The sequence below is a fragment of the Balaenoptera acutorostrata genome, chromosome 1, assembly GCF_949987535.1.
Source record: "Balaenoptera acutorostrata chromosome 1, mBalAcu1.1, whole genome shotgun sequence".
NCBI lineage: Eukaryota > Metazoa > Chordata > Mammalia > Artiodactyla > Balaenopteridae > Balaenoptera > Balaenoptera acutorostrata.
The window spans coordinates 59,354,253-59,370,798 of NC_080064.1; the positions used below are offsets into that span (position 1 = coordinate 59,354,253).

At 42.1% G+C, this 16,546-nt stretch overlaps 1 protein-coding gene across 4 annotated transcripts in view; it reads right to left on the minus strand.

Annotated features, from left to right (window-relative positions):
- Positions 1 to 14,393, minus strand: part of WLS (Wnt ligand secretion mediator) — a 108,908-nt gene extending 94,515 nt beyond the window's left edge. For 2 of the 4 annotated variants that reach the window (XM_057540782.1, XM_007182903.2), the window contains exon 1: positions 14,024 to 14,391. In XM_057540782.1, coding sequence (XP_057396765.1) covers positions 14,024 to 14,129 — 106 coding nt within the window. In that variant the 5' untranslated portion in view covers positions 14,130 to 14,391. Of the gene's footprint in view, positions 1 to 14,023 lie in introns of all 4 variants that reach the window. The other 2 variants (XM_057540774.1, XM_007182905.3) reach the window with 2 other exon arrangements.
- Positions 14,394 to 16,546: the final 2,153 nt, after the last annotated feature.

Sequence of the window (16,546 nt, forward strand, 5' to 3'; positions counted from 1 at the left end):
CATAAAGTTGGAAATAGTCACAGAAGTGTGAAAAAATAAAAAATTAACACGAATTGTATTAAAATGGTGCATTTTAGGAGGATTCTTTTCCTTTTTTCTTTGCTTTTAATTCCTTTAACATCATTGTGTTCTTGCTTAAAAACAAATAAAATTAGGAGGGGACAAAAATGCATGTTTCTAGTCACTAGATTATAATTTCACACAAGCAATCTAAACCCGACTCTAGAACCACCTATATCTCCCTTAACCATTGTATCCAGGTTCGGAGCAGGCAGAAAACCTTTTATGTCAGCTCCCAAAGGACTCTGGGTGATTTAACACTGGGAAATCATTCTTGGGTTAAAAGAATAAGACTAATAATAAAATAACATGTAGCATATTCTATGTGGTTACAATTTGCAAGTTACTATACACATACCTTTCATTTCACAGATTATTTCATTTAATCCTCACAGCAATGTCACAAGCGCTACTACTCCCATTTTACCCAAGAGGTAGATGAGGAAACTCTGGCTCTGAGTTTAAATAATTTGTTCAAGGCCACATAGCCACCAAGGGGTAGAGCCAGGATTTCTATCCAGTCCTCCTTCTGAACGCAACGCTCTTGCTTACATTTAGAATAGCAAACTTCCATTTCCGCTGTGGTTTTACCTAGCCTTTAGAGCAGTGGATGGGTTCATAGCATACACACACACACACACACACACACACACACACACACACACACATCACTATTTTAGAGGGAAGGCCTGCATGATGATGTGATGACCCAGCCGAGGAGGAACTCCTGTCGCCTCTTTCAAGCCCGTTTTCTCTCCATCACCACCGCCTCCTCTCCCCTGACTCTTGTGTCAGCTCTGTGTCCCCTCCCCAATACTTCCACCTCTAGCTGGAAGGTCTGGCTAAGAGAAGTCCAAGTCCAGCTTTTGTGTAGCTTTCTCCTTGGTTTTTTTATTTTTTTTTTTATTTTTTTTTTTCTCCTTGGTTTTTGCTTCCTTCCCTTTCAGTGTACATCTGCTGCTTAAATCTCTGTTCCCACCTTTCCACCTGGCTCCACTGGAAAGTCAGCAGGCCCAGGTTCCTCTTTGCCTGCAGGCACCTATTCCACACAGCATGTTTCAGTATAGTTCAGGAACCTGGAAGAATGTGTGGATGAATTCATTCCCACCCACCAGATCAACAAGCTGAACACAATGGAATGCAGAGGTGGTTATTTGAATGTCTTATGCTTTCTTGTCAAGGGCAGTTAGAAAAGCTGACATCACAAATACATTACTGATCTCTAAGAAGAACCATAAATACATCTGCAAAATTCTTGGAAGGGAAACTTTGAAAGATGAATTTTCCATCTTTAAAAGTTTATAGAAAATTAAGCAAATTATGTGATCTTCTTAAAGAAGCCCCTAAAAAACAGCTCTCAGGGAGCAGAAGAAACACACTTACTTCTTAAAGATAATAAATCACAAAATTCCATTATGGTTCCACGTTCCCACTTGAATATTCAAGATTCATGTACTAGGGTGCGTTCCTTTTTCTCAGCAAACTTTATCAGCTAGTATGGATAACCACAATCAATTTTCTGCCTTTATGGCCAAATAAAGACCCAATACATAAATCAGACCTAGTAGTAATCACTGTAACACTAGGCATAGGTAATGAAACACTCCCCTAGCAGTCAGGAAACTTGGTTCAAATCTTCTCTCATTGCAATTTCTCTGCGCTTTAGTTTCTATTATACAACATAACAAGAAAAGGTCCCTTCCCAAAACTCCTCAAACTTACAATTTTATAAATCTAAGCATATAAACCATGAAGGTGACATAATCTTTTAAGTTCAAGTAAGTAATAAGAAACCTGTCCTCATTTAAATTATAAAAGAATAGCCCAGAATAGAGTGTTAGAAATTTTAGGGCTGACCTTAAAGTTGAAGCATTTTAGCTACCCCTGCAACAGGTCCAAAATGCAAGGCATTTATCTATTTCTTCAAAAAGTATTACCGAGCACCTACACTGCACTACCCTGTGGTAACCACTGGAGATAAAGATGAGCACATTAGACCATCCTTGCTCTCATGTAGCTTATAGTCTTACAGGGATTATATTTTAACTTTATTTTTCTTTATAATTCCTTATAATACAGCACGATAAATCTAGCTAAAGTTTCAGAAGTAGTTAATATTTTATAAGAAAAAGATCATTTCTTTCCTTGAAGCTTGACTTTCAAAGGTCTTTGTCATTTATATTATATCTAGAAGCAAAAACATTTCCCAGTGGATGATGACTTCAATTTTATAATGTAAAACAGAACAACTGGGATTTGCTATGCAGCAAGCATGGATGGAATCTCTCTTCCACATATTGAGTGGTATTCATTTAAAAGTCAAGCTACCTGGGCTATATATGCTATAAAGAGCCGTGACTACTGGCAAGCATTTTAAAAGGCAAAATTTAAGATTCAAATTAAACCTTGGTGAAAACTATCACTAACTGGATCAAAAAGTAAGTTAACTGCTCTAATTCACCAAATGTGTGGATGACATGCTTCTTGAACTGCTGGCTTGCATGGATTATGCTTAATGGGAAGGCTATCAAGCAAGGTTGCTGGGTTTCTAATTTTATGTAATTCACTAAGAGGCAGAAATAAGCTGCCATGAGCCTAACTAGACATGGGATGACTCAAAAAAATCCTTAAAAAGTTAATTAGTGACGACTTCTAATTCAGGGAAATGTCTAACATATATTGATGGATCTAGCACATATGCACAGGTAACTTATGTTCTCTCATTTAAACCCATAGCCTCCTGTGAGGGAAAAATGTTTAGACGAGGAAACTGAGGCTGGCTCATAGAATGTAAATGGTTTGTCCAAGTTTGATAACAAACCGGATCACACCCACTGATCAACCCAAAAACCGCATGCCAGCAGTTAGAAATCTGATCACTTTAAATCAGTAAGTCTATCACTGAACAGAAACATCATATGGAAAACCTTGAGCCAACACCATGTTGTTTTGCAGTGTGACAATTTCCTAGGAATCTTATAAGAAGCCCAAGTCATTAAAGGCAACTTCCAAATTCCTGTAGCATCACTGCTTAGCTGGGAGAGCTACTCTAACGTGAGATGCACAGAGAGTTGGCGGCTTCCCTGGACAGAGCTGGTATCAGTACCTAACCACATCCTGACCTGGAAATGTTGTCTTCTCAAATATATACTAGTGCTGATTTTGTTCAAATCCCAAGCCTACTGCCTCTCCCAAACTATATTTCCTCTCTTTGTCTTTTTTAACAGGTAGGTGGGGTAGAGAAGTGACATGAGAGAAATTCTCCCGATCTCTAGAAAAAAATAAGATGCTAACTGAAAGGGGACCTTAGCATACTTTTAGTTTAAAAATCTTAGGCATCTACAAATTATTCTGTTTCTTTCTCTTTCATCAACTATTATCCAGAAACACCACGTTCTCATAGAGCATAACTCTGTCCCGTTTGGGCACGTTCAAAGAACGATGCCGGCCGAGGATTTAACACAGGCTGGCTCATGGACATGCAAAGGCTGTACAGTTAGGAGACTGGGTGACTGAACGGATGCCCAAGGCCCTGGAGTTGCCTGTCACAAGCCCCTCCCCAACCCACCCACTGCCACCTCACAATTCGGAAGAAGCTGATCCCTTCTAAGTACAGATGTGTTCTTTAAGTGACAGCAAGACCCCTGGTGCAGTCTTTCCAAAGCCTCAGTAAAAATCTTATCTACAACTTCCTTTTGCCCAGGCACGCAGGGGCTGAAGTCAGAGCCCATTTCACACACGCCAGAACTAGCTCAACAGAGCAGAGCAAAGAAAGGAATGTGGGGATGTGTCTTTTCTACATTTGAGGCATTCCGTTCTCAGGCGAGTTCTAACCTAAATGAGAGCAGATAAAATATATAAGAACCCGGAGTAAAAGGAACAGAAAAAAGACTTGATCTGCCTTGAGAGAGGGCTGGGTTTCACAGATACGGATCCCAACTTTTTGGTTGGGATCACCTGAAGGCAAGCATGTTAAAGAGAGAATTAAAAGAAAAAAGAATTCATTACAGCTAAATCAGAGGACGCAGAACAACAGTGCTTTGTGACTCTGCTTAGTTTCAGCAAAAATAAAAGAAGTAGAAGAATCTACCCTGTAATACTGGCACTTCTGAAATCACAAAAATATGCTTGTCAGACACAACTGCATAAGGCCTTCAACATTTTAAGCCCTGTTTCGGCAATTTGAATTTTCTACTTGCAATTCCCTTCAGAGTGCAGAAATGGCAGACACAAAGGATGAGCAACTTTGTTGTTTCTTTTGTACGTAAAATAGACCCAGAAAATACAGGGCATGTCACTTCCCCTAAACTCACTACAACTTCAGAATTATGCCTGCCACAAACATCCCCTGAAAGCACAAATGTTAGTCACAGACATTTAGACAAGGAAGCTTTAGACTGATGAAGTCTTTAAACATGAGGATGTCACTTTTGGTTGGATTGGTAAGGACCATAGTGCACAGTTTTGTTTTAAGTTTTAAATTTACATTTTCTCAAGCAGGAGAAAGGGGATGTACCGCCCGCTCAGCAAACAAGGAAGAAATTTAGCTTTATTTTTGTTTTTTATTATTATGTGGTGTTCTTTCGAATCCACATAGAACAGCTTAACACTCCATATAATCTTATTGCTTCATCAGAAATTAGCTAAGAACATTAAGTACACAAAGGCAAACAGAAGACAGTAAAGTTATTGCTACTTTATTTTCAAGTAACAGGAAAGTCAATAGAGCTTTAAGAACCACAAGTTGGAACTTTTCTGCACATTAACGCTACGATGGAAATCAGATGATCTTCATGCTGAAACGCAGAAAGAGATATATGCTTGGAGTGCTGACTGGCATTAGAACCTGAGTCTAAACCAAGGCTCTGCCTCTAACTGTGTAAACTGAGCCCCTTCCCTTTCTTGGGACTCCGATTCCTCCTCAAAGGAGGTAGGACAAGACGGTCTCCAAGGCCCTTTCATCTTTACAATTTAATAGCAACAAGCTCCACAGCTTCCATTAAGGCCAGATACCACCAAAGGGGACAGACACACCGGATCCAAAAAGCTGCACTCATGGCAAGTGATAAGATCGCAAAGCTTTAGAGTGGAATCAATTAACATACCCCAGCCTATAATGTAACGATGCCACTGGAGGGGGAAGGGGTGCTACTGCTAGGTGTGAAATGACTTGCCTATATCCAGAGACCCCAGAGCCCGGGGCATGCTCCCTTTCTCTTCCTGTGTCCTCATGTGACCTACTACACGTCTGCATCTCTCTGCTGCCGGTGAGTTTCTGTGGCAAATTGTCCCAACTGCTGTAGACTTAGAAAATGGCATAACCAAGCTCTATTAAAATTGCCTATAAAGCAAAAGTAATTAACCTGGAGCAAAATGTGTATGCTTTAGGACAATGATTTAGACTCATGTTCTTTTTTGCTAGTTATCTGCAACAATATTAATATCTACCATTTGGGGAAGGCTCATTCTGAGACATACAGTTATAATGGGAATTCATGTTAGAAAGCAGGTTGACCTCTCTGTGCACCTTCAAACCCAAAATGAGTAATGCTTTGGGTCATTCCACTTCCCTCTGCCTAAATAGATCCATGAATCTGGAGGTGTTTGACAAAGTGGTGGTGACTCAAGAAAGAAAAAGAATAGAAAATAGACGACGTCAAGGCTAAATTCTTCCAGATCTAAGAGCAGAGAGGTACAGAGAGAGAAAAGTAGGAGGAACGGATAAGGGTTAAGCAGATGGTTTCAGCAAAATGTCCTCTGGGAATCAGATCTCTGGTGGGCCTGGCTCAGTGAGAAACCCAAAGGGTGCCTTATCCTCATGATAGTGGATTCCTCACTACAGTCATCCATGAAATAGGAGGCCTCTGCCCCACATCACAGTTGAGGGTGGGAGCCAAGGAGCTTTTGTGACTTACTTGCGATCACGGAGACCACAGATCGTCTGCAGAGTTACAGCCAAGTTCCTCTCCACTACATGATGCTGCCCTGAGACCAGGCACTCTCTCCCTGGGAGGGTCTCAGTCCAAAACTAAAAGCAGCAGATAACTGGCCCCCAACCAGCTCTCATGAGCTTAACCTCCTTAATCTGGGGCTTGAAGAAAAAAAAAACTGAACCAGTCATTTACAGACCGGTTACCTTCTTCATAAAGAAAAATCATAATGCCTTGCCAAAACAAATGTAATAACTTGGCATCTTCTTTCAATTTCTTCTGCTTTCTTGGAAATGTGTATTTATGGATAAAGCCTCTTAGTTAACCCAGGGAATTAACTAGAAGATTAAGAAGGCCCTATAATTCCTGTGGGCCAGTGAAGAAAGAATACCCTTTACCAGGGAATATTAAAAGAATAGAGTAGAAAAGAAAAAGAGGGAGCAGAAATTGCACTTTAAGGCCCAGGATTTAAACAGGCAAGTAGGGAGAAACACTAGCTTAGCTTGGGAGGAGTGGGTGGCATAGGAAGTAGATTCTGGAAATCCAGGCATAAGCTATGTTCCAAAGAGACGTTCTCATATGTTTACAGGGGCCTTAATTTTCCTTTCCTGAATCCATATTCTACTCCTATCTCCCTTCTCCACACCCACATTCCCCTCTCTTGTATTTAACAGCTATATTCAGGACCTATTGTGTATGCTAAGTCTAGCTGGCATTCAGGTTGAAGCAACTCTTTGACAAGTTTTCAATTACAACTCTCAGTTACTCTTTGCAGTGTGTAATAATTTCTTTTGGTTGAGGGGGGGGAGCTGGGGTGTAATTTCCTCAGGTTCAGCCCTCTTCAGCATGGCCTGCAAGCACTGGCCAACATTTACAATAGCTGGTGAAAGAGGTTAATATATTTTAGGAATTGGGATCATTTGTATGGGAAGTAACTAGGTCAGTGAATAGTACCCAGGCAGTGATGGGAGTATGTGTTCTGGGAAAGGGGTAGAAGCAGAAAAAGCCAGTCTGAGCTTTCATCTTCTATTGAATCTGTGTAGAATGTTTCATCACACTTGACTCTTTGTTTCCCATAGAAATTGAAGGAACAATAGGAGGAGAGTGGCATTAGACTTGAGAGCATGGCTTGATTCAGTTCAGGATCATGGGCTTGAATGCCAGCCCTCTTATTTACCATCTCTGTTAACTCCGAAAAGTTCCTTAAGTGAGCCTCACATTCATCTGAAAACTGGAGAAAGTACCTGCTCCTCTAGGTTGTTATGTTCATTAAGTGATTCAATACATGTAAAATGTTTTCCATAGTCACCCAATAAATCTTAAAAAAAGCAGCAAATCATAATTAGCCAAATCCCTCACTACCGGTCAGATGACGCTCTGATTATTGCTTTTGCTCCTCTACAAAATTTAATTATGGGTGGAACATGGTAGGGTGGGAGGGATGGAGGGGAGGGAGAGGTAGTGCTAAAGGGCTAAAGAACCTTAGGATTTCTGTATTCTAAAACATATGAGTTGCTCTTTTCTGTTATTTATCAATTCTTTTTGATTAGTCCTATTATGAAAAGGGAAAAATGCAAAACATTTCATCATCAAGTTTGAGAACTTCAGTGCCTCAAGTTCCTCCTCTCCACTCCCATCCAGGCACTTTTTCTGGGAACCATCCACATCTGACACTCTTGTCTATTCTATTGTGCCACCGTTACAACACCTCAGAGAAAACAGAAGACAAATGAAATAGACATGATCTTTTCACGTCTTGATGCTCTCTGTCTCCCTTCATCTCTTAGAGTCACTATCAAAACTGAGGGCAGTAAATCTCTCAATAGAGAAAATCCATCAGCATTTTTTCCAATAGGACATGTACCTATTCATGGTGTCAGCATGGAAGACTCCGGTTTGAAATGCCCTCATTATTATGCATGGGTGTATATATAAACAAAAATTATCCTTTGGGGAAACTGAATTTTCAACTTTCAGTAAGAGGCTCTTCTTTCAACTGCTCTCACTGCCAATCCACACCCTCTAAAAAACCTCTCCAACCTCAGTTAATTTCTTCTCTTCTCTTCCTTTGAAAAAGTCCAGACTTACATAACTGTATAAATATGTTAAAACCACTAACTAGAGAAAATAAAGTTGAGTTATCTTCCTTAAGGTAGCAGAACTCAAACACTTTGTGGCTAATGAACTTGGCTGCTCAGCCAGTTTGATTATTCATAGAATTATGGGGACTGGTTAGAACCTGTAAGAAATTGGTTGGACTGGCATATATAGACGTCTCAGAAGTTGTCCTCCCTTAGCTGGGTCAAGGCTCTGCTTTATTAAGTACAGCTGGACTCCATTTCACCTATCATCAGATTTGATACTTTTTCTTTTAACATGTTACCTGTTGGTTAGAAATGAGAAATTAGTTGCATTTGCAGTGTTACTTATCATGTCTCTCTACATTCAAACCATTTCTATTCAGCCCTAGAAGTCAAGGCTTTGGGAAGTGGGGTCAGGAGCACCTAATGGTTGATAATTCTGGATTGACTGGAATCCAATCCGAGTTTTGACCCTGACTAGCTAGGTAATCTTGAGCAATTTTTCTAGACCTTTCTGTACCTCAGTTTACTTATATGTAAAATGGGTACAACAGTACCAATGTGGCAAGGCTTTGCGTGAATCAAATTAAACAAAGTCTGGCACACAGTACATATTTAACACATGTTTAGCATTATTTATATTGTTATATTAATATGTTTATGTTAAGATAAAATATTAATATAACTATTTGATGATGTAATTAACAGGGCTTCTCATTTCACATGTTCTCAAATTCCCAGTAGATGAGTGAGAATTATCATGATATTAAAAACCTCATCATAAGAAATCTTTTGCTAGTGAACTTGGATTAAGAGGGACTCTTTTCTACCTCTGGCTCCCCAAGGTTACTCAGGCTTCAAGTCCCCTCTTTCCTAAGCCCTAGTCATCATTGTAGCACTATGCTGGGTACACATTAGGCTCTAATCAATATTTTGCACATTAGGTAGGTAACACACATGAGCTCTAAGCTAAGGACTTCCACACAATTCCAAATTCTAAACCTCCATAGAAACACCTTTATGAGGAAGATAAGGTAAGAATCTTTCCTCAGTCTACATGGATTAAAAAAAAAAATTTTTTTAAGGCTGCATTATTGCAAAATGTCAACTAGCTAGGAAAGGCTTTTAGTCTAGATCTGGGTTCCAGGCAGGGGACTTGAAAACCTTACAAAGCCACGCTATTATCTCAAGGAAATGTTTCTCACTTTGAAAAGGGAAAAGGGAAAGTTCCAATAGAAGGCTAGACAGGCTGTACTGAATGATTAGATGAAAGCATGATTAGAGATTGTTAGCACTAGCATGACTTTGTTGCAGTAACCAAGTAGATAGCTTAGATAGTTTTTTAAAAGTCAAATAATGTAATTTCAATTACAAAAAATTTCCCACTCTTTACAAAAGAATTTTTGAGGTTGCACAGTACTTCTACAAACCATATTAGATACTCTGACAGTTAACAAAGAAAAAAATGATATGGTTTGGTCAGATATGAAATTTTACAAAATAAGAATCAAATACAGAAAAATGTGGAGTAACATCAACCAAAAGCAAGTTCATTAGTTCTTTTCTCAAAAGATACCCAAACACTGCAGGATTGCCAAGTATTGCACTATTAATATATGTTAAAATGTAATAAATACCACAACAAGTTTAAAACCTAATGTGTTGGGAAGCAAACACTTATATACTCTGCATAACTGTAATTTTATTTAATTTCTTAAAATCCTGCCCCTTTCAAATAAGTGATAGTGGCAGAAACAAAAACTCTTCATATGAATGGACCACAATCAAAACCATCCATAGTTTCCATTCAAACAATAATAGCACAATAATATGGGCTATATCATTGAAAAGCAGTAGATAAGTCCATGCTAAAATTGAGAAAACTGATTATACATGTGTGCATATGTATGTGTATTATACATGTATACACACATATAATATTCTCAGCAATAAAAAACAAGAAAAGGCTGCTCACATACTAAGCCTTTGAAAGAAAGCAATCCTTCCTAAAAAAATAATAATGGGCAATTTGTTGATACTTATTTGGGTTTAAGTTTGGAATATTCTAATTTATGGGTATGCTTAAAACAATGCAATAATTTTCTATTCATCCAATCCTGATCTTTATACTCTTACCAGTTTTAGAACAGGTGGGAAGGGTGACCTGCTTTTCCAACCATTATATCTCCCAGACATGACTAATTTGAAGCTGAGCAAATTGCACATAATAGGCCAGGGAATCAAGTTCATGATTTTTAGTCGGCTGCACTCTTGTTTCAGCACACATGGTCTCCTTCCCCTCCCCCCTTCTACCACCCCTGCAGCTGCTTCTCCGTGAACTAAACTCACCAAACGTAAAATCAAAGGAAAATTATTTTTTAAATTTTCTGCAGGCTTATTTTTAAGGAGGCTAAAGATTAAGCTGTATCTCTAAAAATATTTTCTTTTCCTTCAGGGGTTCTTAAATTTTTAAATGAATTCTAAATACAAAATAAGTTAGCCACTTAAGAAACCTTCTGAATACATAAGAAAACAATCAGATGCATGATTTTATAATGACTCAAAGTTTTTACAAAAGCATGGCATAATTCAGTGAATTCTTAAGTACCCCAAATTCTACCACATAAGATATTGCTTTCCAGAGACTTCTTGAAAAATCCCATTAAAGGCTTAGCAGTATACAGACCCTGGCACAAAACAAGCACAAAAATAAACAAACAAACAAAACCTTGGTTCTAAGAAGGCTGTTGGAGCAGGGGAGGATTTAAGCTGACTAAACCAAAACCCAATCCCTCTTATTTCCTTTTTACCTAGTGTTTAAATTTTTCCCCATCAATTCTAGAAGGCTACAACCAAACACCAGTCTGAATGCCACATAAACCTTAAGCACTGAAAAATTCATACAATTTCACAACTGAAAGGAATCTTAAACTCATCAACCTACCCACGAGGAGACTGAAGCCTGTTGGTTAACTGAAAAAGTGCCTGTCACCTTGGGTGCGTGGTTTGTCATTATTGTTTGGGGGTGGTGGTTGATTGTTTTTGTTTTGCGTCTGCGTGCGTGGAGTACTTACACCCTTACAATCAGGAGCTTTGCCATTCGGATCCTCCCCTTTCTAGGCTGTTATGTTTCCTTTCATCTAGGACAACAGTGATCAAAAAGGAACATTATATACCAAGGCCAATTCAAAGTGAAGATTTCACTTTCTCACTTGGCCTCTGCAGATGAATTAGAAAGACACTGCACACCCAAGACACCGGACTTCCTACGGATCAATAGGGTTGAGCAGTGAAGAAGTTCTGTTCTCACTGGGGAAGGTGGAAGAGGAGGTTTCTGGACTTTACTTAGACTTTCCAGCCTACACACTTCTCCTTCAGCCACTGATTCCACTCACTTTCTTGAAGTTCCATCCTTTGCTTAGTTTCACCTGCTTTCCAGTTTAGGGAAGTTTGGTGGGAAAACATATCACTTACCTTTTGTTGATATTTATTTCCCATGTTTGGGTCTTATAGCATACCTAAGTTCTTAGATTTGTTTAACAGCAAAAAAAAAAAAAATTACTCTATCTCTATAACTGGTTGAGGTAAAGGCTAAGCCACTATTCAAGTGTTACGGTGAAATGGATCTGATCTTTTCAGCCTTCAGGCCGGAACTAGGGACATAGCCTTGGCAACTGAGGAAGGAGGAGAGGTAAGAGGTAAACGTAGACAACAATTTCCCCCAAGAAGTGTTATACAGAGATAGTTTTCTTTTTCAAGCAAAGATGGAATTAAATCAGTTGATTTATTGAGGGGAATCTAGACCTATCACTAACTTTTTGAGATTGTTATCAGATACGGTCACTAATCAAGTTCTCGGGGAAAAACAACCCTTGGCACCACTTGCTCCAAACAAACCCCTCCTTGAACATACAACTGTTCTGATCCTATGGCAACTCCAATGTCCAGCAGCCACTCACCAGTGCCCTTGGACCTTCTCCACAGTACTAAGATTCCAGAAATTATGCTAGTTCCACAAGTGCCCTAAGAAACCTACAACAGTGGATAATGGGCTAGATCAACTTTAGAAAAAGAAACACACACCAACAAATACCAGGGAACTATGTGTAATGGTTCACTGCTTGTGCAAAAACCTCAAAGAGGATGAAGGTCAGACAGGGATAATAGGCCAATTTAATTCTGAAAGCACAAGGTGCAAGAAATTTTAATTATGGTCTGCCACTGAAATCACACAAGATCCAATGGCATCTAACTGCAACTGCTCATCAAGGGAGACAAGAGGTGTAATTGTAACCGCTGCATAATCACCGTGAGGGCACAGAGAAGGCTGCCTTCAGCTCCCAGTAGAGAATGTATTAAGAGCCTCGAAAAATCCAATACAGGGAAACATGGAGATTGCACGTAGCTAAACAGGAGCTCCTAACGGGAGGGGTGGGGGGAGGGTTCCAGGAATAAAAAGATTAAGCTGTTTGACCCAAATTGAGGATATGAGCTTGGAAAACTCTGAACCTCCTTCTGCTTTGTGGATACACACACAGCGAAAGGCACGATCTCCTCCAGAAATTTCTCTCCTTGGTGAAGCTTCACCCACTCTCCTTTGTTTCAACAATTAGCTTGGATGTTACGGTGATTTACAGAACCAGCCTCCCTTTCATTTGTTCCCATCAGACCCAAGTCTGGAGACAAAACGCCACGCACAGGACTCGAGGTGCCCAAGCCTGTGCAGCTCTCACGACCACGACGACACCCGCGCCGCGCGGGCTCCGGAAAAGGGACGCGCGCAGAAAGCCCCTCCGTAGACTCTCCACTCCGCAAAGTTTTACAGATCTGCGAAATACGGAAACCAAGCCTCTCATCCGCACCCGTGGCGAAGTTGGCGCTGAAGTTTGCGCCGGGACGTCCTAAATCTCGAGGGTAAGGGGAAAGCGAGTGTGCGGAGAGGCGGGAGGATGGATGGAGATGGAGACACAGCGAGAAAAAGGGAGTATTTTTGAGTGGAAGGTCCGTGAAACCATCTTCTTCACCCGGAAGCGTGTTTGGCTCGAGAGGTCCGGGCGATGCACGCCAGGGGAGGTCTCCCAGGGGGGGAGCTGTCACCTGCGGGGGGCTGCGGCGGGGGGCGCAGGCCGCCCTCCTAGGCGCCAAGGCAGGACCCGGGGCTCCAGACTCACCGGCTCTCGGAGCTCTAAGAAGTGGGGGAGGGGAGATTCGCGAGAGGGCGGGAGGCCAAAAGCAACACCTTTCTGATACGCCTTTCCCCTCCGACTTCTCCAACTTCCCGCAGCGCCATCCAAGGACTTTCTCCCACCGTACCTCACCCCATCCAGGCTCCGGGCCAAGGCTCGGACCTTGCGGACGGCCACGGCGGGGCGTGGGATGGGAGTGCGACGAGGAAGCCGAGGGCACGAAGGTCAGGACCCAAAATGCAAACTCTCAGCCCCCAGCTGAGACAACCCAAAGCGTTTACATATGCAGAGATCACAGCCCTGTAACAGGGCTCTCTGGGTTTGCGCCGGGCGCAGTTATCCGACTCTTCAGTTGTTCCTAATAAAGTCGATTACGTTGCCCTCCGGGAGCTGATTGGGAGGGAAGCGAGAGGAAAAGGGGGGGAACGCGGGAAAAAGCGGGGGGAGCGGCAATCAACTTTGTAACCCAGCGCTTCCTCGCGCGATCCGTCGCCATGCTTAAGATTCCCACCCCCGCTACCCCCCTCCTTCCTTTCAAGTGGATACTGAAACTAGGCCAAAACTTTTCCCCCTCCTTTTCTCTTAGCCACTAGACTGGATTGTGCCCCACGGAGCCCCATGGAGCTCTGCTTTCTTAAGCACAATAGCCGGACTAATTAGATCATAGAAGCAAGGCAGTGATACTGTAACAAGTAGCCGAAGAGGCAAAGAGGGAAGGGGCCCGAAAAGAGAGAAAGGGGGAAAAGTTTGCAGCTCTCGCACTTACCAATCAAGCCTCCCACCAGAAAGGCGATGATTTGGAACAGGAGCAGAATCCCACCAACAATGCACAGCTTCTTGGTGCTCATGTTTTCTATAATTGCCCCAGCCATTTTTGCGCCCCCCTTTTTCTTTTCTCCTTGAAATAAATGTTTTAGGGTGTGCTTTTTGCTCCCTTCCCTCTCACGCTCCCTTCTCCCTCGCCTCCTTCCTGGGCGCTGCAAAACTTCAGGGGTGCGGGAGCGCGGCGAGGATGGGACCGGGACGGAAGGCGCCCGCACGGATTCCCCCGGCACAGCCGGCTCGGGCTCCCCCAATGCCAGGAGCTGTGATTGTGGCCGCTCCGCCGCCTGTGGACGCTTAAAGGAGCAGGGAAGCGGATCACATGACGCCGCCTCCCTCCCTTTCTTCCTCCCTCCCTCTCGCGCTTCCTCCCTCCCTCCCTCCCTCCCGCTCTTCCACTCCCCCTTGCCCTTCAGTGCGGGGCTCCGAGCTCTGGCGGGTGCTGGTGTCCCGCTCCCGGGTCTGGAAGGCAACCTGTCCCGCCAGGGGCTCGTGTCGTTTGGGGGTTGATGTTGTTGTTTAGTGGGTTCCCCCTACTCCGCTTCCCACACGTTTCCTCTTCTGGTGCGAGATTTAAATCCCCCGTGGGCAGCTCGGCAGACCTTTAACTTACGCGTTGACTTTAGGAAATGGTCCCCACCCCCAACTGCTAGAACTCTCTTTAGGAAAGAGGAGGAGAATTTTTTAAAGGGACCCAATAGATGCTTGAGTCAAAGCACGGAGATGCGGAATAAAGTCTCAGCTGGGCTTCCTTCTGCCTGATCCCAGCCTCGTTATTGGGCAAATACCCAGCTAAATCCCCCCCACTGCACCCTTGGGGAACCCTGCGCTCCAGCCAGATCAGGCCACTGTTCATTACCACATTATCCCCCCACTCCATAGGTTTCCAGAGCCTTAACCCTGGCTCTTGCCTTGAAAGAAAATATATTCTACCCCATCGGAGTTTTAAACCTCATTTAAAAACCAGCTCGCCTGAAAAATCTTTCTTACTTTCTAAACCACCTCCTTTTACTATCTCCGGGCGTTAAGCCCCTACAATTCCTGTGTTTACGTTCTTACCTCCTATTGCAAGGACTTGTGTGTACACGTTTGTCTCCACCATTTAGCTGTAAACTCCTGGGGGATAGGGACCGAGTGCTCTTCATCTTTGTACCCCCTGTGGTGCTTAACAAAATTCTAGCTCTAGTAGGTCCTCTGTAAAGTTTTGTGGAATGAATAAATAAGTGAATGTGAAAGCAAGCCCACGGTGTGCATTTCAAAAGCCTGAGACCTTATTTGCCTTAGAGGGAACACATATTAAGTTACAATGTTTGTCCTCTCTTTGTAAGGATATATTTATATTTATGCTTAACTTCCAGGGGGAAAGGTAAGTGGGACTCTCGAGATTTCCTGCTCCAGCAAGTCTGAATTCCTGGGCCTGGCTGGCTGTTCCACGTTACATAAACTAGCCACTTGGCCAGTATAACTCACATTGCCCAACAGACCCTTGGTTTGGTAACACCCTATTCGCACACATACACAGCGTCCACCACCCACCACCCCTTACATACCTGGTTTCTTGTCCCTCGCCTCCACCTACACCCTCCTCATGCCAAGGGAATATCCCAAGTCCTGTCTCCTCCTCTACTCTGTTCCTGATTTCTCGGTGCCCTTATAGAAGATGCCATGCAGGATACACTTAATAGAAGTGTTAGATTCTAATCTCCAACTAGACTAGGAACTCCTTAAGGACAGGTGCCAAACCATACATATATAAAATTCCATCTCCTTGGAGTCTAACAGTTTTTAACAGTTCTGGGGATACAGTTGCTATTTATTTATTCTTTCCTTTAACCAATAGGCACATATTGCGCCCTTAACTTGTCCCAAGCTTTCTTTTCTAAGTACTTGAGGATAGCAAGATGTGAAGACACTTGCCCTTGACCTGGAGGAGCCCCAGACTAGCTGTTATTCACTGACTAGTGATTAACCATCTTTAAAGAACAGCAGATCAAATGGCAAATGGTCAGAAATAGACAGAACTGTTGTGAACAATAGCGGTCAACACTTTGGTACCCAAACATAGATAGACCAGCGTGGGTTATTTTTGCATTCCTTCTTTACCTTTTCAGAATCTTACATCATTATTTTTTTCCCTGTCAGAATTGGTTCCAGAGCATCATAAAAAGAAGTAAGAATGTCCTTCTCACCTTACTGCTAGTTAACTCCACATTCTGTTCTCATCTCAACAAGCTGGCAACTTCCACACATTTAAATAATAATGCCTTAGGGTTAGAATTCCTTTTTTTAATATCAAGGGATATTTCTAAAGTAAGGTTGACAGGATTCAATATCAAGATTTACTCTCCATTTGATATTACATTTCACTATTTAAGAAGAAAGAAATGGGTGTCCCATGCACTTCAAGTTTGAATTGGATCCATGAGATATTCTTGGCTAGTTGCATTGGTTTATTCATTTAAGATTA